The sequence below is a fragment of the Melopsittacus undulatus genome, chromosome 5, assembly GCF_012275295.1.
Source record: "Melopsittacus undulatus isolate bMelUnd1 chromosome 5, bMelUnd1.mat.Z, whole genome shotgun sequence".
NCBI classification, from domain to species: Eukaryota; Metazoa; Chordata; class Aves; order Psittaciformes; family Psittaculidae; genus Melopsittacus; species Melopsittacus undulatus.
Genome location: NC_047531.1, coordinates 19,986,929 through 20,010,835, shown reverse-complemented (window position 1 = coordinate 20,010,835; position 23,907 = coordinate 19,986,929). Strand labels below are relative to the sequence as shown.

The window sequence follows — 23,907 nt, the reverse complement described above, 5'->3', positions numbered from 1 at the left end:
AACTCTAGAGACCTTTTAGCAACATCAGTTAAAACTACCCTGAGTTTTTGTATGTTAATCCCTTGAATGAGAGTTCAGGTATACATGAGAGGCTTATATGTCTCACTGTAATTGGAGGATCTTTATTTTATGACCTTTTGGGAAGACATTTCAAATATTTTTGCCTCTGTGATTTTTTGTTCGTTTGTTTGTTTTACTAGAAGTTTATTGAAGAGGTTTTGTGCTGTGCATTTTTCACTTACCAGTAATAATACAATTTTATTGACTTTATTTTCTTATTACCTCTGCAATGCAAGTGACAAGTATATGTGATAAATATTTTACAATACAGTGTCCTAATTATTTGTCACAAATTTTTTGAAGCATCTTATAGTTAGTGGTAAACAACACAGTTGTAGAATATATTTATTTTAAAACAGTTTGCTCTCTTTTTTAGTTGTTGTTCACAAGCTGATTAAATCATATATTTTTATTGAACTATGTTCAAATAACTGCTATGTATTAAATTAATAAATTTAACCACATTTCTGCTGAATTGCTGAAATGTCAAAAAGATTCTGTAATCAGTTCTGCAGTCTGTAAAATAGAGACAGAAGCCAGGTTATCCTGTGACTTAAAATAAATGTGAACCTTTTGCTGTCACCGGAAAATCTTAGGATTCCAGCTGTTAGTATGTTAAATTTCTTCTGTGTTCATAGCATGGCCCCAGCTTAGTGGCACTCAAATTAGCATGAAGTTTGGTGGTTCTTCATTTCCCACCTCATGTCAATTAAGACTTGTTTGAATAACTACTTTTTCATAAACTGGTAGTTAAAAATTAATAGATTTTAGGAGCAATTGCAAATAGTCAGTTTGGGTTTTTTTCTAAGTTTGCTGGCAAAATCATAGTAGAAATTATATGAAGATGATGCTAACTAAATACAACTTCATGGTTGCAGTGATAGCTACAAGGAAGATATTGAGGCATCTGCTGTCATTAATGTCCATCTTTGATTCTTTATTGAGTCTGTTGTTGAGTAAGAGTGAGAAGGTAATGGGTCAATTTCTCAGTTCTCAATAGTGGATCTCAATTTCTGTTGAAATTCCTGAAAAGAATATCTTACTAGCCAAGAAATGCAAGTTGTTTGATTTATTCTTGATTACAGTTTCAAAAAACCCACTATGTTTTTCTTTTTTTATAGGTGGGACATTAAAAGAAATCTGGAAGCTTACAAAGAAATTTAAATGTATTATTCCTGTGAGATCCACAGAACATGATCTTGCCTTATTGGATCTTTCAGTTCCTTTTCTTTTCCAAGGGAACATAAAATATTATGGGTAGGTTAAAAGTATTTGTTGATATTTTAGTAGTAGCAATAATAGATTCATTTTTTTTCAGTAATTCAAAACATGGTGCTCAAGGCATAACTTACCCAAAGATTCTTTGATGCAGAATACATAATGTGATCACCAGTACTAAGATCAGGGATGAAGTGCCATAATACTACTTTGTTTCAAAGGACTCGGCTGCAACTGGGCTTTCTCTTGCTCTATGAGTTTTATGCCTTTAATGAGACAGTGTCCCAGGTTCAGTCTTCCCTGTGGGGTGAGAGTACAGCAGTATGCTACGGAGACAAAAATGCACATGTGAACCTCTTTAGGCTGCAGAATTCCTAAATCTTCCACTTTTAGTCCAGATCTTCCGTTTTCTGGCCAGAAAAATACATTAAATACTTTTTCTGGTCTTACACATTAGGCTAAAGTCAAAACATTTGTTGCTTTAAAATTGTATGCTGGTGTTTTTTTTGTACACACATGATATTTAAATAGAGACCCAGGAAATAATTTCGGGCTGTCAATCCACATCTCATTCTCTCTTATTCTTAGTGTTGGGAAAGCTTGGGTTTGGGAAGAAATAAGGGATTTTCAGGGCCTGTTGTGACAGGACAAGGGGTGTTGATTTTAGACTTAAAAGGGGAGATTCAGGCTGGATGTGAGGAAGAAATTCTTTACCATGAGGATGGTAAAATACTGGAACAGGTTGCCCAAATTGGTGGTGAATGCACCATCCCTGGAGACATTCAAGGCCAGGCTGGATGTGGTTCTGGGCAACCTGATCTAGTCGAAGATGTTCCTGCTCATTACAGGAGGTTGGGCTAGATGAGCTTTGAACTCACGTCTAACCCAAACCATTCTGTGCCTCTGTGATTTTTGGACATCCTTTCCAAACCATTTGCTGTTTATTGAGATCCACAACACTATGAAATGCCTTACCTATTTGTGGATATCAGTCACTGTAGAGACAACTTCAGCAGGTTTCTGAATTCCACAGTTTCAAGGCTGTGCAGTATAGTACATCCATCTAGGTCTGGTATTGGAGCCATGTTCTGCAATACAGTGCTTGTGCTCAATGAGAGCTAGCAGTAGTATGTTCTCCCATGCACAATAGCATGCATTTACCAAGCTCAGATATGCAAATCTACTTCATGCAAGCTATTGATTCCTCCCTCCCAGCAATCCTAGTAAGTTCAAGCAGAGCAGAGTTGCACTACTTCAGTCCTGTAGCAGTAAAAAAGATTCTGTGCAAATACTGCATGTTTCACATGAACCCTAAAGTTTCCCATAAGGCCCTGATAAAATTAATGCAGATAATTATTTCGCTTTGCCATATATTGTTTCGCTCTTTTGGCCATTTACAGGTTTGTTTTTTTTTTTAATAAAGACAGTATATAGGTATTCCTACTAAGACTGATTCTTCACCAGATTTCCCCTTGCACTTTCATAATCCATGTATTTTCCCAGCTAAGGACAATTCGCCTTCAGATGTTCTCTGTTTAAAAGGCTGCATTGTAAAAACCAACCCTCTAGAACATATTCCATGATTGTTTATAGGATGTTTACGAAAGAGCCTCACAAGAATGGTGACAGCTCAGAGCTTTGTTCCACGTGCTTTTTTATCACTAGCATATATTTAGCAAAGTCTAAAAAAGATTCTGGATAGTGTAATGAAAAGCAAATATATTTTTGCTATAGCAGTAAGCTTGGATAACTGTATAAATATTTATGTTTGTGCATATATGCATGCGTATTCATATATAAATATAAAAATCATAAACATATTTGCATATTAAAAAATCCCCAGCTCAGTTACTTTATTGAAGTTTGGGTGGGTTTTTTAAAGGAAAAAAGTAGCTTCATTGAGCTTGACTTTATATCGCTTGAGCGGAACCAGTGCTTTTGATTTTATGACATATTTTGCATGTAATTCTAAAAGGTAAAAAATGTCTGGTTTGTTCTAACTGTAATATACTAGTGCAAAAGCTTAATTTGGAAAAAGAAATAATTGTCTGGTAATTTTATTCCTCGAGGCAAATGAGAGCAATGTTAAATACAGTTCTCCAATATTTTTATCCCCTTACAACATTTGCTATGTCTCATGTAAAATTTATAATTACTGGTATAAATACAATTAATAAGAGAAATTGTTTTAATAACTCATAGTTAATATTTTTTAACATGCGTAAAGCCAAATTTCTCTTCTAAGCTTACTGTGTTTTTAGTGTGCTACAAATTCAGATTCATTCCTGCTTTTACAAAGTTAGGTGTTGTTTGTATTGCTAAACAGCAAAGTAGTGACATATGAATGTATATTTATCAATGTAGTGATCTTATAATCGTAGAATAGTTTGGGTTGGAAGGGACTTAAAGATCATCTAGTTTCAGCCCTTCTGCTATGGGCCAGGGGTACTTGTCACTAGACCAGATTGCTCAGAGCCCCATCCAACCTGGTCTTGAACACTGCCAGGGATGGGGCAACAACAGCTTCTCTGGGCAACCTGTGCCAGGGCCTCACCACCCTCACAGTAAAGAACTTCTTCCTAATGTCCAATATGAATCTACCCTCTTTCAGTTTAAAGCCATTCTCCTTTGACCTATCACTACACAGCCCTGTAAAAAGCCTCTCCCCACATTTCTTATAGTCTCCCTTTAGGTACTGGAAGGCTGTTCTAAAGTCTCCCCAGAGCCTTCTCTTCTCTGGGCTGAGCAACCCTGGCTCTCTCACTTTAGATATACAGTTTTTGTCCTTCCTATTCACCAAGGTGGTCTATTCTAGAACTACATGATTTTATTTTACTGAAGGGATAATTCAAAAGGAGTATTAAGGGTTTTGGTGTGGTCTAAAGCTTGTTTATCTGGTAAAACAGTTATTTAAACAGCAATAAAAATACTTTTGCTCTCCCACTTAGTGCAAATCAAAAAGAAAATCAGATTTCATTTTTTTTTTCCTGTGCAGAAAACTTCTAGCATAAATAAATCAGTGTTTGCTTTGTCTCAGTATCTTGTTTTAAATGTTAGGTGCAAGCAGTGTTCAACTCCAAAGCCTATCAAGAGTCTAAGTTCCGTGGTAGCAGAACAGGAAGAACCATCATGGGAACCAACTGAAATAGCACAAGGTCAGCTGACGTGTCATTGTCCTGAAATACTGTTGTGCCTTCATTCTGAAGTGTTTATATGGAGTGGTTTGGTTTCTGGGTTACAGTTTTGTACAGGAAGTATGCCATTTATGGTTATGTTTGAGCATGATGCTGTAAAATTTATTCACCTTTACCAGTTGAAATAATATGTTTCCTTTTGAAACTGTCACAGTATTAATTAAAGGATTTTACATGTTAGTTTCTTTTACCATAGGTGTCCCTAGTAACATGTATTGTGGCACATCACAAATGTGATGAGTTTTTGGTTGCAGATGTCAGTTTTAAACTGTGTACATGCTTACAGTCCTAGAAATTAGTCTTGCTTTTCCTTTTGAAGATATATTTTTTCTGACTTAAAGATGACTATTACAAGTTAGACTTCTTTCTTTGGTAAGCATAATTGATCCTAAGCATATTCCAGAGAGTCTGCAAGAAATAATACTTAAATTAAAGGAATTATACCGTAACACATATGTGTTACATGCTTTTTGTTACTTTATGTAGTCAATACATTCAAATGCTGAAGAAAAAATGGAGCTTAAAACTTCACATTAAAGTAAAAGAATGTTCTCATGCTTATCCATTCATGTTCTAACATTAATTTGTAATATCTAGCAGTATCTAAGCTTTAGTAGAAGTTTTATTAAAGAAAAAGACTATTTGAGCAGTACAGTGGTTCTCTTAAATAAACTGTTACAATTATATTCTCTTAAATAAATGTAAAATATAACTGGCAATGTTACAGCATCTGCAATTGACGTTTATTTCTCAAAATAAAAGCAATATGCATTAAATGCTTTCTGCATTTAAACTATTTTATGTATAGTACTCTTTTATCATCTCTATTTTCAGACTAAATTGTAACCTGCAAGTATATCAGATCAGTTGAACATAAAGTGACTAGCCAATTTAAACAGATGTACCCAGAAAAGACTGATGAAGAGTTGCAGTAACTTTGTATGTTTAAGATATTTTATGTTTACAGCATGACAGTTACTGCTGCCAGTGAGAGAATGACTACAGTAATTTACCTATGCTGGAATGTTTTCAGAACTGACAGCAGTTTTTCTGAATAAGGCTTTGCCTGATAGTTTTTACTATATCGTATGAAAGAATTTTTTTCCTCAGAAGATATGTTTTCAGGTGGAATGGCAGCTTACTATCACTGAATTAAGAACAAGTCTCCTACAATCTTCCATGGATAAAAGGAGGAGGAGGAACCTGCAAAGGCAGTATCTAAGATCTAAGCAAATATTAACATTTCTTTTACTAGGATGAGAATAAGTGCTTAAAAAAAAAAGTCTGTGTGTTTATAGACTGATCTGTTAAAGCGTTTCTAGACAGATTGCAATGCACTCAAAATACAAACCACTTCTTGCTATTCAGAGCCTTTATTTTTTTGGCTTATCAATTTATACTTTTAATGGCAGTCTTCAAAGTTAGTTTTTGTTAAAGGAAGAATATTTTCAGCTTGTGTTGTTATAGTTTGTCTTGCATACTGATTCTAAGAAACAAATTGATTTTTTTTTATTTTTTTAATTCAGTTTTAGGCATTGAGCCACTCCAGTATGCTTTTATTATGAAGTTTACACTGGTTGATAGAACAGGAGCACTAGATGCATACCTTCTTGACTATGTAAGTAAATATAGGTAAAGGTAGACTGTATAGATTATGTGGCTTTTGATTTTATTGGTTTTCAAAATAACAAATGTATGTACAGAATTAGTCATTCTATGTTGCCTGCAGTGTTTTGCAAGGACAGGTGCAAGTGCTGTAATGTCCATCAATGAAGATACATGGAATGTGATTTTTAGTAACAAGAGTTGATCATTGCTTCCTACCTCTCTGATTTAGGGTTGAAGATGAATTGTATATGTGTGGTATCCTCCTTAGGGAATTTACTCCTTTAGATGTATTTTTGCGTGCAGTAGAAATATCTGTTGCTCTATACTTTGTGGGGTTTTTTTTTCCTCTTTTGTTTTACCATTTGGGTTTTTTTGCTTGGTTCTTTTGTCTTGGTTTTTATACACACATGCATATGCTCATTATAGTTACTACCTTAAATTTTGAGATGGTGTTCAATAATTTTAAAAAGGGAATAATAAATAAGTGGGAATATCTTAGCAAAGAATAGAATTATACTATAAAATAGATTAGTATTCCTTTTGTCTTTCTATAAGTGCATTTTGATTCTAGCAGTTCATAGTTGGGAATATCAGGATTTCACAATACACTTTGGAGTAATCTGTCTGCCCAAATGGAAAATAGTCAGTGTAGTGGCACTTCAGAAGTATAACTTTATCCAAAATAGGACAAAGAAACAATTTAGTGGGAATATTTTTTCCCACAACAGTGCTAATTAATGTGTATATATATATACACACACACACACACAAGTCTTCCCTTAATTTTAAGACTGTAAGGAAAAATATTTGGAAAACCTGTGTGTTTTCTTTTTAAATACAGTGTATTAGCAGCAAAGGAGGTCAAAGACTGCAATCCCCATTTCAGCTAGTCGACTTTTCCTTCCACTACTGTCCTTTTCCCTTTTTATATTGAGAAACTAAACTGCAAAAGGAAAATGGGGGGAAAGATTTTTAAACAGTGTCTTGATGCAGAATACTAAAAATCTCCATTTCAGGGTAGCTCAGATTCTTAAACGGATACTGCTTAGTACCACAGCTTGGCTGCAGGAAAAATAAAACCAGAGTTTCTTCTGAAGTGCCAGCTGCTGGCCTTCCTAGTGGTGGCACTTCAAAGACAAGCCAGTACCTTTCAAACCTAAAGTTGGGTTCTCCAGCACCACCTTAGAAGGAACTGGAATACTTCGAAATGCAACTTCACTAATTTCCAGTCATGCTTCTGCTGGAATACTCTCGGTTCTTTTCTTTCCTCTCCCCTTTATAGGAAAAGGCATTGAAATAAAAGAATTTAAAAGTTTTATAGTCAGAAGAAGAATTGGAAGAGTAAGGAGGAAAAAGTAGTTGTCTGTCAATGTTGCTACTGGATTATCTGCTAACTTGTGATCACTTCCAAAAAACATGTCACATAAAAATTACACAGAGGCAGGTAATTCTGTATTTGTATCTTTTAACAAAAAGAAGAAAGTGCCATCAAAAACCTTAGCTCACTTTGAGAAAATAAGTTGTTGAGTCTTTAGCGATGCAAAATCAGGTAGCAAACTTAGAAAAAAATAAAATGGTACTTCTGTGAGTCATGCTTACTGCATATGTTTTAAAAAGACACAGAAAAGGTTTATGTGGCATGTCAGTGTTCTTTATCTTACTTCTCCATTCAGGCTTATACTGCAGGATACCTTTCTTTCTCCATAGTTTCTAAAACTATCAAAAAAAAGTCATGCTAAGGGGGTTCCACTTGTATTAAGCCAGGTTACAGTGCCCCCTTGTTTTCAAGTCAATTTGTTCCTCTCAAAATATTCTGCTCACAGCAGTGAGGGACTGTTGAAGAGGACTGAACATCATCTCTGGCTGTAATACTGTTTGCTTGTGGACGTTTATGAGAAATGTCTGCCAGCTATATGTGTGCTCTCTGGGTGGCTCTAGTCCCTGAATACTCAGAGGTACTGAAATACATACTTTGATTTTTTTTTTCTGACAGTTTGGTTTTTTTCTGTATCTGAACAGTTTTAGAAATAATACTGTTCTTTTGTTGTGTTACCTGTCTGGATAATTTTAAGTTTCTTAAATTATAAAAAACCCACCATGCAGTGAGGGTTCTGGCTAATGATTTCTTACCCCTCTTCCAACACCTTATACTTCTCTGTTTTCTTCCAGGAAAAGTTCTTCAAAATTCCTGCCTCTGAAATCTTAAGTAGTGATTTTCTTCAGCAGAAGATGCAGATGATCATGAATGCGCTCTGTCCTCCAGGAGGAAAATTAGGTCAGCTTGGTGATATTTTAAAGGGGGAATGGGAAGGGAAAGGGTCTTTCAGTCTGCTATTGCATACGGAAAGTCTTAGAATTCATATTACGCATGGGCAAAACTCAGAACAGAGAAATTCAGGAGTTGGTAAGAAAAGTTCCAGTTATTTGTTCAGTACATTCCTATAATAGTAGGACTTCCTTTTGAGAAACAAAAGCAATGGTTCAGTAAATTCACATGTAGCATGCAGTGATATGTGAATACAGTCATGCCTCTGCAGGCACTAACATGTTATTTGTATTCATATGGAAGTTAACCAGAACACCCTCATACTGTCACAACACATTAGGGAAAACTGACAAGGAATTTGGCACATGGCTCATGCTTTGGGTGAGGTTCTAGTTTTGAATGCTCATCTGATTCAGAACACCCCTTACTGCAGGAAACTTCCATGAAATCAAACAAAAACTTAATCCAAACCCACGCACAGAGGTTTTTGTGCAGTATTTCTCCTGTGGCAGAAAGTAACTCTGCATGAACTACACATGCCCAAAGTAACCCTATGTCCCTGACACAGCTTCAACATTTGGAATTTATTCCCTCTAAGCACCTGGCTGTCAATGACCACCATAACCCTGCTGGGGTCTTTACCATACCTATAAAAAGTGTCCCTGTTGTAAAGGGGGTCAAGGATGTTACCTTTGAGACCAATAAAATTGTTTTATTGAGACACATGGAAATGAGTTGTTATCACTGGAAAGTCTTTATGTGTACTTTGCTGTGGTACAACTACCGGTACCAAGTGCTTCAGGGAGGTGCTGGGGTGGGGAGGGCAAGGCTTGGAAATTTGTCACTGAACACCATTTCAGATGGTGTGAGAAATTTTAAGGTACAAATTGGAATTTCAAAATAAGTAATTCATATATTTTCCTATTAACTGTTGTATACATTTAGATATCCTAATAAAGATCCTGCCCAAATTATACTTCTGTCCTGTAAAAAATAGAAATTAGTATTCAACAATAATTTTGGTTTTGTTTGTAGATGACTTGCCATGGCTGGAATGCTTCATCAAGTCCTATAATGTCAGAGATGCAATGAATCATCAAGTTTGTTACCAAATTTTTGACACTACAGTTGCTGAAGATGTTATATAGTGATGTGTTGCTAATTGGATTCTAACTGGATTACTTCCTGTTTTGGGATCAGAGACTGTATGAAAAATTTTTGTTCCTTTCTTGGAATTCAACCTGTATGTATGAAGTTTTAGTTTGTTTAATAATATGAATGGGAATTATGCTTTGATGTGTTTACTACCTTCCTGGAATACAGCTTTATGATCTGAGTGCAAGGGCAGGTGCTAAGCTTTTCACTGGAGACTGTTTGGCTCAGACTGAGGTAGGCAGTCTAGTATTCACCTGTCCTTCAAGAAGGCAGCAATAAGGTTACTCTAAACTGGTGTTTTACTCAGAAAGTACAGTCACAATGTTGCTGCTTTGTTCATTTCTGTTTTTAAATAAACAAGGTCAGCAGAGATAAGGAAAAGGAGCTTTTCAGTAAACTTCCTCTCAGACAACTTTATGCAGTAATGTGTTACTGTTCTCAGCCAGTTTGATGGGGAGGTTGTCCATTTTTAGACTAATTTGATTTTGCATTTAGACAGAAACATACGTTTAGACAGAACTCTTCCCGATAATCATTAAGGTGATTTCTGTGTGTACCAGTTACTGTAAATTTTGATGGAGATGTGAAGGTGACCATGCAATGATTATCACTAAAATCAAAGTCAAGCTATGAAAATAAGGTAAAATTGTAAAATGAATATTGACATTCAGTAAAACATAATGATTCTTTAAGGTGGCCCTACTGGGTACCAGAGTTGTTAGTATGCTTATTAACTGGGTGTGTGTTTTCAAAGGCTCTCACATATCTGTCCGAATTTATTGTCAGATTACGCTGCCCAGATCTGCCTTTTCTGTCTTACATAATCAGATTATATGATTAAATTTAGAGTTACAGAATTGATCTAGTGGCTTAAAAATGCTACTGGGCTAGAAAAATTACACAGTGGTTTTACTTTGCATTCAGAAGTCTGTAGAAGAAACTCAGGACATGTTTCTCCAAGGATTTTTAAGGTAGAAATCACTGTCAAATCAACTGCTTTCCATCAGAGCAAAATTGCATAATATTTAAAACAGCTGTTTTTTTAAGGCAGTTCAGAAGCAAGATGGAATACTTGTAAGTGGATTGTTATTCTGATAGTAGATGGCATTTTAATTTTTTATTTTTCAGGGCTGTTTTGATTATGCAGTTTGTCATTTCATCTCAATATCTGGTGATAATTTTCTGGTACTCTAAAAAAATTATACTGGGTTTATATTGCATAAACTAGGAGATTGTTCTTTATTGATTGGTACATGGGGAAAATCAATATCAAAAGTGGTTAGAGGATATTTCCTTTCAAGAATACATAAAAAAACAACTTTGGAATTGAACAAGCAGCTTACAGAGGAGCAGCTTACAGAGGAGCAGCACTATCTTATGAAAGCTTGCCTGAATCTGTGAATTAATGGATAAACAAACGATAGTTAGAACAGGTTATTAAATATTATAAAAATATAGACACTGGCCCTATCCAATTTCAGTAGTTAGGGGTTAAATTAAAGGCAATCATCTTTGCTTTTCTTGTATGTAGGGTATGAAAACATTGGAATTAATTGTTTTTGTTTAAAATTTTTTCTTAACTCAGATATTGATATTGTACATTTTTTATAAATAAGTATGTTTAAAATAATAAGAATGTTTTGAACTTCAGTGCAAATTGTATCAATTTCACCACATCCCTTGCCCAAAATCCCTGCCAGAAAACCCTGCATATGCATTACTTCACTTTTTACTCTTGACTATTATATTAAAAAGTTTTGCAAAGATTTTACAAATTTTGAGATTTTCTTGTACTTGACTTTTAATTCCTAGGTTTTAAACTTTGTTGTCAGTAGCTTTTATCCAACAAAATGCTCCAAATTAATGTTTTTATAGTTGTTTGATTGAAACATACATGCTTAATTCTCTTTCTAAATATAATTCATAGAAATAATTTTAATTAGTTATTAAAATTATTTTATTTGGCAATACTAAAGATCACTGTATAGAAAAGAATTAGTGCACACACAGTTGAAAATGTCTGTGCCTCATTGATAGCCTATATATAGAAAGATGGAAGTCCCAGAGATATGGAACTCAGCCCTTCAAATGATTTCCCTGGCAAATGCTGAGGCCTGTGAATAGCTGGCTGATGGATGGAATATTGAGATTACTGTGTCCTGAACTTACAGCACCATGAGACTCCAGTTTTTGAAAGCTGACCATCCTGAGCAGCAATGACTTTAAGCCATTACTAGCAACTTCCTCAATACAAACAAGAGTCATGTTTCCCTTGCTTGGTTTCTTGGTCAAGTATGTGACTGAGGGCTCTGAAACATTAATGTCTGTTTTAATAGTTAAAAATCCCAGCATGAAATAGATTATGATGTATTTAAAGACACTCAAAAGTTGAACCAAAAGTAAATCAGATTAACATTGGTACACTCACATCCAGTGAAAAATCCAGGTATGTCTTCCTGGTATCTTGTCTTCCTCCATCCACACATACATCCCAGCATACAGGGTAACTGCATCAAAGCATCAGCTTCTTACTAGAAATGTGGGCTAAATGGTAAATCTGTACGGAATGCAAATTACATTGCACAGCAAGCAACACCTCCATGGGCAAGGGCTGTGCATTCTTTTATATGACTATAAAAGAAAAGTAAAGCAACATGAACCCACCCCCCATCAATTACACAGGTAAGTGCATAAAAGTGGTGAAATTGAAATAAAAGAAAAAAAAATCAAAAGAAGCAAAAACATAAATGTGGAATAATGTTTTTGGGATTGGTCTCCTTGAGGTCCTTGTATTTTGGGGGTTTAAAAACACACGATTAGAAGTCTCTCTAAAGTAATTTGAATTTAACATCTTTGATGCCTCACACTCTCTTGGAACTCCAATTGGAAAGACAGAAAGTAAATAAATATATACTGCAGAAGCAAAGAATCATTCCTGGTAGGTGACCTGCTGTTCAGTAGTGATTGAACTTTCTCATCAGCTTTTGCTGTTACGGGATCCAGAGATTTACAGACAAGACTTTGAAATGCTTTGCTTAATGCTAATCCTTTGGCTACTGAGCAGCAGGAAGTGGGGATTGCAGGAAAGACAACAGAGCCCACAGGCTAACAGCTGGGGCTTGCAACAGAAGGAAGAGAGTTTATGGTGTTAGCAGGGATGAAGCTTTAGCTCTTCAATACCATGGTATTTTACATCCACAAGAATTTACTCCATTTAGGTTACTTTTTGGATGAAGCTCTTGTGTAAATATGTGTCAGGAGCTGGGGCAATGCAAAAAGTTGTAAGACCAAATATTGAAATGGAGTTGTGAAAAAGCAAGTTTAAAGTTCAAGTTCTTCAGATAGAATGGGAGCACTGCAGGAAATTTTCTTCAGTGGAGGAGAGAAAAAATTTCAAATAAGAATTTGCCACAAAGAAACTTTGTTCTAAGTGTAGTGAACAGTGACTATTAAGAATTTGAAAAAAAGAAATTTGGCAGAAGATGGAAAAGGAAGGAAAGAAAGAGCAGTTTCAGAGGACACTAGCAAAGGCAGAAGTGATACTAGAAAGTCTTAAGATGGTTTGCTGCAGCTCCTGTTTACAGCATTTCCTATTCCTGAAATTCCCATAAGAACTATGGTTTATTGAAACATCCATCTTATGAAGAGTTACCAGGTCCTAAGTGCTTGAAAAATAGAGAGCAGAACTATGCTGTAATTAATGAGCTTATATTTGTGCTAAAACTACAGGTGAACTTCACCCCAGAACCATGCTACAGTGCGTTTTTCCTTCTTTTTGCTACAGCTCCATTACATGCCTGCTGAGGTAATGCTGTAAAACTACTGCAGCATTATCAGTCTCCATAAACCGAGCAAATTCAAAGTCTAGGAATAAATCTGTGTTTAGTAGATACTTGTTTTAACTTGAATTTTTGCAAGTAAACGAGGAGGAGATGGGCTTAATAGGGACATACGTGCCAAAGAGAGAAAAATACTTTTTTTTTTGTCTCATAACTGTTGTATTACAAAAATGAAGCTTTGAGTGTAAATTTGTTCTGTACCTTCTCCTGTGTGTGTACAGCCTGTGGACTACCACTGTTAAATATACAGTTTTGTGAAGTTCAGGCTACATCTTTGAACTGAGTCTGAATTTATCTGTAATTTCAAAGACTGGCTATCAGGTAGCTTTGAGTTATGGAAGTGTTAACTTCCCTGAAGGCAATTGTCTGAATGATGGCAGTTTAGAAATGCCGCTTGAATTTTGTACTAAAAGAGTGGTAAAACTGAACACTAAAATCTGCTGACAGATGTGAGTACAGACTTCATTTCTTTCTTCTCCTGTCTACAAATGACCCTTAAGCAAGTCAAAGCCCCTCTGAAGCAATGTTTCAAATGACAAATATGATCAGTCACAGGCAGGATGTGTATTTACCAGAGGGGATTTTTATTGTTTTGAGCAGGGAGTAAGACATTTGCACCAGACAGCAGTGTTCCATGCTGTTATTCTGGCATACAAACATATGATACTCCATCTTGAAGGATACTCTTTACTTACCATATTTACTATGCTAAAGGTGCAAAATCTCAAGGGGAAACATTTACTTTACACTTCCCCTATTTGCTGTGTTTTGTTGAGGGTAAACCAACTAACGTTGCTTTTCCCCGACAGGTCAGTCTGCATTTGTTAGCAAGATGCTGTGTCTTGGGTCCTTCTTGCAGGAGAAAGCAGCAGAAAAGAAAGATTGAAAAGCTTAATTTGAAGAGATGGGAAAGGTTAGAAGCTACACAGGAAGGGACAGTAAAGAACAAGGAGTGACCCTTAAAGATCTAACAGAGCCTTTCTGAAAATCAGGTACTGTAACTTGAAAATCCTGATGCAAATCTGTTCACTCCCTGATCTATATGATTTGTTAATGATTAAACTTTTGAATATTATTCTAATCTGTAAGTGATTAGCTAAACTACAAAGTCACAATTATGTATCTGAACAAGTTTAATTCCTCTGGGTTCAGCTACTGGAAATTGTTTCTATTTGAAATGAGAGATGTCTGTTTGGTTTCCATTTAAAAACTGTGTGAAAAAAATCCGCTTGGCAAAGCTACAGCATTCGTCATTAGCTAGATACATTCTTGCTCTTCACCAGGTGCCAGGGCCTGCTCACATCAGATCATTTTATCTGGCAAGGACTATATTCCACAATGGTACCTTGCAAGAGTGCCTATTCACAGCAAGCTTACCAAAGCATTGTAAAAATAGCATGAGTTTTCAAAGCTCATTTAGCTCTTCTGTAAGACCTGGAAAAATGTGAATGTCTCTGGCCTACTTTTCAGTCTGGGTAAAGAGGTGGCTGATCTGATGTGATGGGGAAGGGAATTCTTAACCCATTTCTTAGTGGTGATGGCAAAGGTACTCAAACCTCATTTTAAATATTGAGGTCATCAGCTAGTATCTGTCAAGAAAGTACAGATCTGTACCAAATACTCCTGTCAAGAGCACGTACACCAAAGCAAATCAGAACTGGAAATCAATTCCAGCTGAAACTGACACAAGGGAAAATGTGACAGTAGTATATTCTACTTTTGATAGTTCATCTTTTCTACAGAATTCTGGTCTGAAACTTAATAGTAAAAAAACCCTTAATCTGATTAAAAGCATAATGAAAATACTTACTTAAATAGAGCAGAGACTGCAGAAGAGGCACAGTACTGAGAAGCACTTTTTTCTTGTGGAAGATCAACTTGTCTTCCTGGAATGTTTCATTCTTTAGGCAATTCTCCTCCCAGTCAGCATACTTAGGTTCCAAATCCCAAAACCTTATTTTACTGGAACTGAAGTCTAACCATCTAAGCATAGAAGAACACCACTGCTTGGAGATTGTCATTCTTTTAGGCTCCAAGCGGCTATCCTGAACATACCACATGATAAGAAGTGTCACTAATATTCATGAACAAATTCTCCATGCAGTCTTTCCTATCTGTAGTAAGGTAGCTGGAAGATTTTTGTACAAGGAGTTGTGTGCCTTCTCATGCATACAGGTGTACTCAAAATAGCCTTTGAACGCTTACCAACAGAGTAATCCATTATTACTCATGTGCATGCCTCTGTACCATGAATACCATGCAACTGCTTTATATAACAGCATAACTGATCAAGGTATACATAATAAATGAGTAACCAATTTGCATGTATTAAATATGTATTCAATCATAATTATAAGTAAAGTGCCTTAATCTTGTGCACTTCAAATACATATACACCTCTTTGGCAACCACAGCTTTATTGAGATAGAGTATTGGAGCACACTATCCAGGGAACTCATCAAAGCTGAGTCCAGATCCCAAACCTGACAGCTGTCAGTGGCTGATGAAGCTGTACCTGAGAGTGCTAGTGAACACAGAGCTGACGAGCCCCACCACCAAGTGGAGCACTGTGCAGCATTCCGTGACCCACAAGGAGGGGTCCGGATTTTAGTTAAAGAAAACAGCATGAATATTGACAGCATAATAAATAAATCATGTGGAAGTTTGTTAATCCAGAATCCAGAATAATTCTAGCCTGTTCACTGATGGAGCAAAGCAGGCTCTTGGTGAGATGTGAGGGTTTGGTAAACACAAGTTTGGTTATGATCCATAAATGGCTCAATTTCCCAAATTAAAAGCAGAAATAATGTGGGACAGAAATAAGCTGTCCTTAGATACCTGAAAAACAGATTATTAAATACTTACAGCGTATATTGTTCCTTGTACTAGATGCACACAACCTAAATGCTACTTGGCAATAGAGGAATTGTGCATTTTAATCAAGACAAGAACTTAACACTAAAGGCCTAATTGTACAAATAACCCATCTGTCTTGTATAATACAGAACAGAGTAGTATTTTTAAGGCTAAATCAACCCTTTAGAAATTAGTCAATCTGTTGCCACTTGTAGCCAGCTGTGCTTCAGGCAGTGGCATTATTAGCCATTAACTCATCTAGTACTAAATGACAAGTGCAGGTGGACAGAAAGCAGTTCAAATAATTGAGCAAATTACTATCACATCTCTTCATTGTACTGCAACTGCTGCAGCCCCAAAGGTGTATGTACACACTGAGAAAAAAATGCTGCTTCATTTATAAATGTGTACAAGAAGGAACTGGGAAATTCTCCACAGATTTCTCCTCATTTTAATTTGATTATTATTTGAAGGTATTGTGGAACAGGGAGTTTTTATGTAAATAAAATCTTCATGACAAAAGGCATTAGTCTTTTGCTCTACCCTTTATTCTGTAATGAGAATCTCTTTGGCATATGTCTGAAAGATGTTTGAGCTTTTCTTGTTTACCTTTGCTGTTCTGGTTGCATCAAGATGCTTTCAGAGGGAAACCTACTATAAAGATACACAAATTGAGGATGATGACTAGAAGTTGGTTCTGACGAAGAGAAGAAACAAGCATAGAGACAATACCAGTAAGCCTTTTGTGAGTCCTTCTGCAGTGTTGTCCAACAAGACTATGACATTAATTTTTTATACATTTTGCCATAGGCTCATGTGTCCACTTAAAAAAAAAAAAAAAACAAAGTCAAAACCTTTGCAGTATGTCTTGAGGCAGTGGCTATCATCTGGACAGTTCAGTCCATTTATTCAACTATAATCTTCTGCAGCCACTTGAGATACAAAAAGCATTGTGAAACTGAAGAAGCTCCAAGGTGTACCAGTAAATTCAGGTATTCATTCAGGACAGAGGAGTGAAAGAAGTGGTCAGGTGTAACTGCTCCTCAGTATTTGAAGCAATTGCTGATGTCTGACACTGACAGCTCTGAATGAAAAATGTGTTGGATATAATACTTGGGGAGTAAGATCTATACTTGTTGGTGGTTTGTTTGTTTTTTTTTGTAGAGGAGCATTTTAGTTCACTGTGGTCATACTTCAAACTTAGATGAGACCTTCAAGTGAGACTCAAACTAAGAACAGGAATGAAAAAATAAATTCTGACACAATAAGTTGAAAGGGAGCAAGGATTAGTCAGAAAAAATGCCTTTAGACAATCACAATAGCAACCATATTTCATTGTAATTTACTTAAAAGAGCAAGACCTCACCCTAACCAATCATGTTATCTTGTTAGGAGTGCATCTGAAACATTTGCTAGCTGATCTCCATGGACAGAAAGCATCTGACTAATGCACATCATTTTTAAGCCAATCAAGCCAGGGACCACAGCCAGAGCTGGGAATCATGTGCTATGCCCGTCACAGACACACATATGGAGACAGTCCCTGTTGTAGTTGTGTGTATTTATGGTCAGATGCAACATATAAATGAAACAGAATAAATGGAGGGAGGGGATGTTACAGAAAGGTTGTCAGGGTAACAGTTAATATAGCAAACCTACATAGCAGCTGCAGGCCAGTTCATCACACCCAGTTTCCCAGAATAGGTGTCACTGCATTTCAAGTTCACCAAGTACAAGAAATTTAGTTGCCTTTCTTAGCTTTGCTGCAGTCCAAGGGTTCAAATACTACTCATCTCCCACTTGAGCAAGTAATGAGGTTGTTAAAAGCACTTTGAGCTGTTCCTCTTGTCTTTTGAAAAGGTGGCAAGGGCTTTGCCGAATGACTTTGTTAGAAGCTTTCATTCAAAGCTCTGAAGCACTAGTGAATTATTGCTTCTCTTAAGGAAACAGAGTCAAAGCAGCAGGACATCATGCACGAGCTGTGAAATAGATTTTTCCTCTGTGTTAAAACTATAGCAAGAAAATTATTGTATTGGAAAAAAACAAGTTTGATTGAAGTTCGTCACTTAATGCTTCTGAAAGAAATAGAAAAATCTACCTTCTGAGATTATACACCAGAGTCTCGATTTTGTGCATACTGCTTTGTGGGTATGAAAAGTAGCTAAGAACTGGATATTTACAACTTTGTGGTCATTCTTTTTGCACATCCAAAGAAGACAGGAAACTATTTTTGAAAGTTTGCCCAGTGTTGGTTTTCATTTTCAAGCAAATTAAACACCTTTTTATTCTCTTTGAGTTGAGATTGACATAGCCTTTCTTTGAATGCTCATGAGTTATCGTTATAATTTTATCTCTGGAAATATGGAGATAAGCCCTCTTCTTGCTTTCTTACTCAATAAAGCCTTAATCATCCCTTGTGTAATTATGGCAATTTCAAAGCAGTTACACTACCAATAGGCGGGACAATGTGAATCATATTTGCCGATGTATGACTCTCTAGAAAATGGAATGAAAACCTAAACATATTTCACTTTATAGCAAAGATTTACTGTTGGCCTCAGACTGTTCCAGCTGATTGCTAATTAGACATTTGGCCTTAAAAACAAAACTATGTGAACACACCAAAAATCTTTCATGATTATGATTGTTAATCTTGTTAGAGTGGTGCACTTACCAAAGCCATAATGGGAAAGTAAGTATAATTATTATAGCAGTGCAGGCAAAAGAACTTTGAAACTTCTTTCACTGGCAAAAGGCTAGAGCACAATTCTTTCTAATATAGAAACCGATTTTTGTATCTCAAACCCTGTAGTTCGCTATGTGTTGGTTTGGTACATGGAAAAGAATTCCTCTTAACAGATTTATCCCTTTAACAGATAAACTATCCTTCACATTCTACCTTTTTGAGAAAAAGGAGCCCGTGTGTATATATTTAATAGGTTTATGTCATGGTTTAAACCAAATCCTCACAGTTCGCTCACTCACTCCCCCCCTCGCTCCCCCGACTCCTGGAGAGTTAGGAAGGAGAATCCAAAGAATGAGGCCCCCACGGATTGAGATAAGAATGGTTTAATTGCTAAGGCATAACACAAATCACTACTGCCATTACTACTACAAATAATAATGATAAATCAAACAACTAGCGAAGAGAATACAACACCTCACCAGCCACCAACCCATAACTCACTCCACCCTGCCCGGCTGAGCACCGCGTGCTACCTCCTCCATTTCCCCCCCTTCCATCTCTCTCTCTGTTATATCCTGGGCATGACGTGCTATGGTATGGAATACCTCATTAGCTAGCCTGGGTCAGGTGTTCTGTCTCTCCTTCCTCCTGGCCTCCCCTCCTCCACCTGGCTGGAGCATGTGCTCAGAAAAAGCCTTGAACAAAAACACCCTCAAAATATGCTCGCTATCAAGCAACTGTTCCCAGCCCAGAAGTCAAAACACAGCACTGCACCAGCTACAAGAAGGAGAAAAATGACTGCTATGGCTGAACCCATTACAGTTTAGTGCTCCTGCAGGAATTCATTTAAAATTGCTTCATCTGTAGCAAAGAACACGGGTGGAAATTGGGCACCTGAATAAGAAAAGGAGCCAACAGCCTTGGCCTGATACCAAACTCTGTGAAGGTGCCTCTGTGTCTGGTTTACCTGACTACAATCTGAAGTGCTGCCCCACTCTGAAAACTCATGTTGTGGAAATGTAGCAGTCACTTCGCAGTCTGGTAAGGATGGCATGGGTTTAAAGATCCCATAATGACAGTGCCTAGTTGATACTTAATATTAGATGCGAGGTCCTCCTAATTTTGTTGGGGTACTGTGAATCCAGGTTGCTGCATTGCTCTCATGCATGACCACTGATATTCTGAAATATCACCACTGGATCCTGGAAACATCTGCTGCTTTCTCTAACACCTCCATGGAAGGCCCTCTGCATCAGCAGGGTTTGCGCAGGTACAGTTCTTTCTGAAGATGCAACGTCATAAATCCCTTAAGCCCCAGCAAGTCCATGATGCCACCAAAAAGACAAGTCCTTCATTTTCCTCTGCTTATAAGCTCCCAAGCCCTCCTTCATGCTGGTAGTAGTAAGGGTGTATGTATGATTGTATGTATGATGTATGTATGTGTGATGTTGTATGATGTAGCTCAAAATTAATTTTTACAGGGAGAGAAAAAGATATTTAGACACTATGTAGATACAGGGAGCAACCACACATTTTGGCAGCATTACTGTCTTAGGTTTTTAGCAATTAAAACACCTATGAAATTAGTGTCCAGGAAGGGGCAATTACAGGAAAAATAGTACTAATGTTTGGTTCTCCAGAGCTCCTTGGAAAAGCTCAGACTTGCCTCCTCGTACTGCCAGAAAGATTTGCCATTCTCAGTGGACTGTGCAGACTTTTGCAACATGATTTCACCTTCTAGTGTGGTTTGATCAACACTAAAGTCATTAAAAGGATGACCATAAATTGTTATCAGCAGCTTGTCATAGCGAAAATGAGTGCAGTGTAGGGACTGTTATTTCAGGTTGTCTCCCTGCAGACTGTGGAAGCAATTCCTGTGCTGCTTCGTACTCATCTTGTTTCTGCTTCCCAGCTACAGAGTTTAGATATTTTCTTTATTATCTATCTATCTGTCTGTCTGTCTATCTATGTATCTACTTAATTTTGGGAATAGGAGAAGAATGTTAATTTTGGAGGATAACAACCAGGAAAACTCTGTATTGTCCTTGCTATTGCACAGGAACTCCATGTCCTACAATGGCTTTAGCAGATTCCTGAAACATCATCTATGCTCTTACAGTCCTCCTAGTACACACATGGCTTCAAGATTTCAGCTTTACAGATACTTTTCAAAACCAAAGAATGTTTTAACATTTTACTTTAAGAGTAAACCTTTTACTACCATCCCAGCTGGTCATTCATGGTATCATAACCTGCTAAGGTGTTTCTTCCAATGATGACAGATGTCCACAAGAGATTCAACACTGAAATTGACGAATTAATTTCTACAATATCTTAAGATATACATGATATATCTTAAGAGCAACCTTATGAAACTCATCACAAATATAAAGAATATGTATAGTCAATACAAAAAAAAAAAAAGGTCCTCTTGTAGCCCAAAAGAAAAGCTGTGTTAGACACTTGCTCAAGATCCTCATACTGAATTTCAGAGAAAACTTTTGCATTCAGATGTTGATCCGCAGACAGGAACACAAATATTTTACACTGAGTTCAATAAAAGTTTAGTACTATACATGCATCTATGTTGAACAACTATTTCATAAAACCCAGAAATGGTCCATAGAGCAGAGATTAGGACCCTCTTGGTCCTGCCCTAGGAGAGCAGGAGGTCACATGTAACCTGGTTCTGCTTTCCCCATGAGTCATTTTTAGTTGAGATTGTGTCTATAGCAGGGTTAATCTTGAAGGGCTGAAGTTCTTTGTTAAACCTAGTCCTTATCATCTGACTTCTAACTTCTTCATATTGAATTCTATTTCTTTCTACCTCTTCTCTCCTCTCCAAAGAAGGGCAAAGTAGCACTTTGAAAATCTGTGCATTTTCCTTCATTGTTGAATAGAAAATGTGACTTCTTTTTCTTTTTCATTATCTACTCTTATCTGGGTAGGATTGTCCTGACAATAGGCAGAGGTTTTGTCTTTAATAAGTCTTGGCTTTATTCATCAATAGAACTTAATTCTTGCTTCCTAGGGCCATTAAGAGCCTTGCAGCATTTCCTTAGTGTCCTGTTCTGCAAGTCCTTTCTGATTTTTGAGAATTTCTCCATCAAAACATGATAAAAAGAGAGCTTAATGGAGAACTTTCAGTTTTTAAATTACACTGAATTACTAGTTAGGGGGAAGCAGCTTTCCCTCCACATAAGCTGCTATTTTATTGGCACTAAATCCACTTCCAGATTTATATTTGTACCCACCTCTGTTCTCATACATCCCTTCTCCAAAAGTTTATCATCTCCTCCGGATCTGAGCATAGCAGCTCTCCAAACAATCTTTAAATGTCTTGGCCTAAACAAAAATTTCCTTAAAAAGAAGTGTTAGAAAGTGTTCACTTTATTCCAAAAATGCAGCTGTGGAAACAGTCACACAAAATTCTGGGTTACCAGAACTAAGGAGCAGTAATAATAGAAATAGTGGAGGTAACTTCTTAAACTGGATTTGTTGATGAGCATCTAGTGATACGTAACCACAGCTGGGAAGACCAAGTAGACAGAGCAATCCTTGGGCAGTGTACCACAAAGTATTTGGATTTATTTTGTGTTTTAACTCATGGTTAGTTCTTAAAATCTGTTGCATCAGAAGAAGCTTGGAGATCTGTTCGAATTTCAAAATTGTCTCATTAATTACACAGTGGTTTAAAAAAATAATATTGAATCATAGAATGATAAAAATAATATTGAATCATAGAATCTTTGATAATATCAGCCCTTCTCTTCAGACTGAAAAACCATAGTGTTTTACAGTGCTTCATGGGCCATACACCACCCTAACTGAGCTGACCAAAGGCCACAGGAACATATCAGTATACTGAATGATCAGACCAAGCTCAGAATTGTACTAACCATGCCAATATGGATTTCTTTCAGCTCTGACCACTGGAAGCACACGTTTACCTTCTCCTGTGAAGTACCTCAAGTGAAAGACTGATACCTCTGTTGAATAATTGCAGCACTTCATGAAGGGAGCATTATCCTTTTTGAGATGTGGGTAGCCTTGCCCTATGAAAAGACCTTTGTTGTATTGCACTTTGAAGTAGGCAGAGTGAGATTTTACCCAGGTGAGTCCATATAAAGGAGGCTTCAACCACATGAGCAAGGAGAATGTAACCAAGGAAAGAAAAACATCTTTTTTAAGGAGCATCTGTGCCCTAGAAAAATCCAGTAGGACTGTATTGCTCAAACATCAGAGAAACTCACAGAAGTATAAACAGAAAAAGCAGAGGAGGGGGAGAAGAACAAGATAACATAGAACCATAGAATCATAGAATAGTTTGGGTTGGAAGGGACAGTAACCTTTAAACATTGCAGGGACATCTTCAACTAGTTTTTCACCCAACCCCAGGCAGAACTCACTATGCCTACACCTTTCCTACCAATGTTTGCTTTGACCAGCTGTAACTGACTTTACTGCACACAGCAAGGTCAGGAAAAATACTTGGACAGTGAATACTGTGAGGTTAATTTATGCAGCACAGGCATAGTTAGTATGTACATACTGATGTGGGAGGCCACTGCGTAGCCAGGATTACCTACATCTAATCAACACAACTTCATCTTTCTATTGGGAAAGACTGGGTGAGCCACCTCACAGTGCATTTGTGGCTATGAAATCTGCAAGATAGATTTAAGTTTGTCATGGAGATAATCTATTCTGAATTTTGTGTAAGTAATAAGTACTATGCAATAACTAGCTACTTAAAAAAGTCTGGAGGATGAGAGAAACAAGGAAGGGGAAGCACATTATAAGAATTGAAGTGCTAAATAATATTTTAATAATCAGTGAATGTTGCATGTCTTTTTAATAATAATGCAATAGGATCTTATATATAGTTTTCATTAACATGTTCTAAAACTTGGCATATTATAAGAAATTGTTTACAGAGAAAAAGCTGCCTTAATACCTCTCCCAATCTGTGACTAACAAAAAATCCTAAATCGATAAACAAAGATCGTGCTTGGGGAGCTTTGC

At 36.7% G+C, this 23,907-nt stretch overlaps 1 protein-coding gene across 4 annotated transcripts in view; it reads left to right on the top strand.

The window, feature by feature from the left end:
• POT1 (protection of telomeres 1) overlaps window positions 1–11,272 on the top strand; it is a 69,038-nt gene extending 57,766 nt beyond the window's left edge. For all 4 annotated transcript variants that reach the window (XM_034063278.1, XM_005146094.3, XM_034063281.1 and 1 more), the window contains 5 exons: window positions 1,182–1,317; window positions 4,336–4,433; window positions 5,999–6,090; window positions 8,250–8,355; window positions 9,382–11,272. In XM_034063278.1, coding sequence (XP_033919169.1) covers window positions 1,182–1,317; window positions 4,336–4,433; window positions 5,999–6,090; window positions 8,250–8,355; window positions 9,382–9,494 — 545 coding nt within the window. In that variant the 3' untranslated portion in view covers window positions 9,495–11,272. The remainder of the gene's footprint in view (window positions 1–1,181; window positions 1,318–4,335; window positions 4,434–5,998; window positions 6,091–8,249; window positions 8,356–9,381) is intronic.
• The last annotated feature ends 12,635 nt before the right edge of the window (window positions 11,273–23,907 follow it).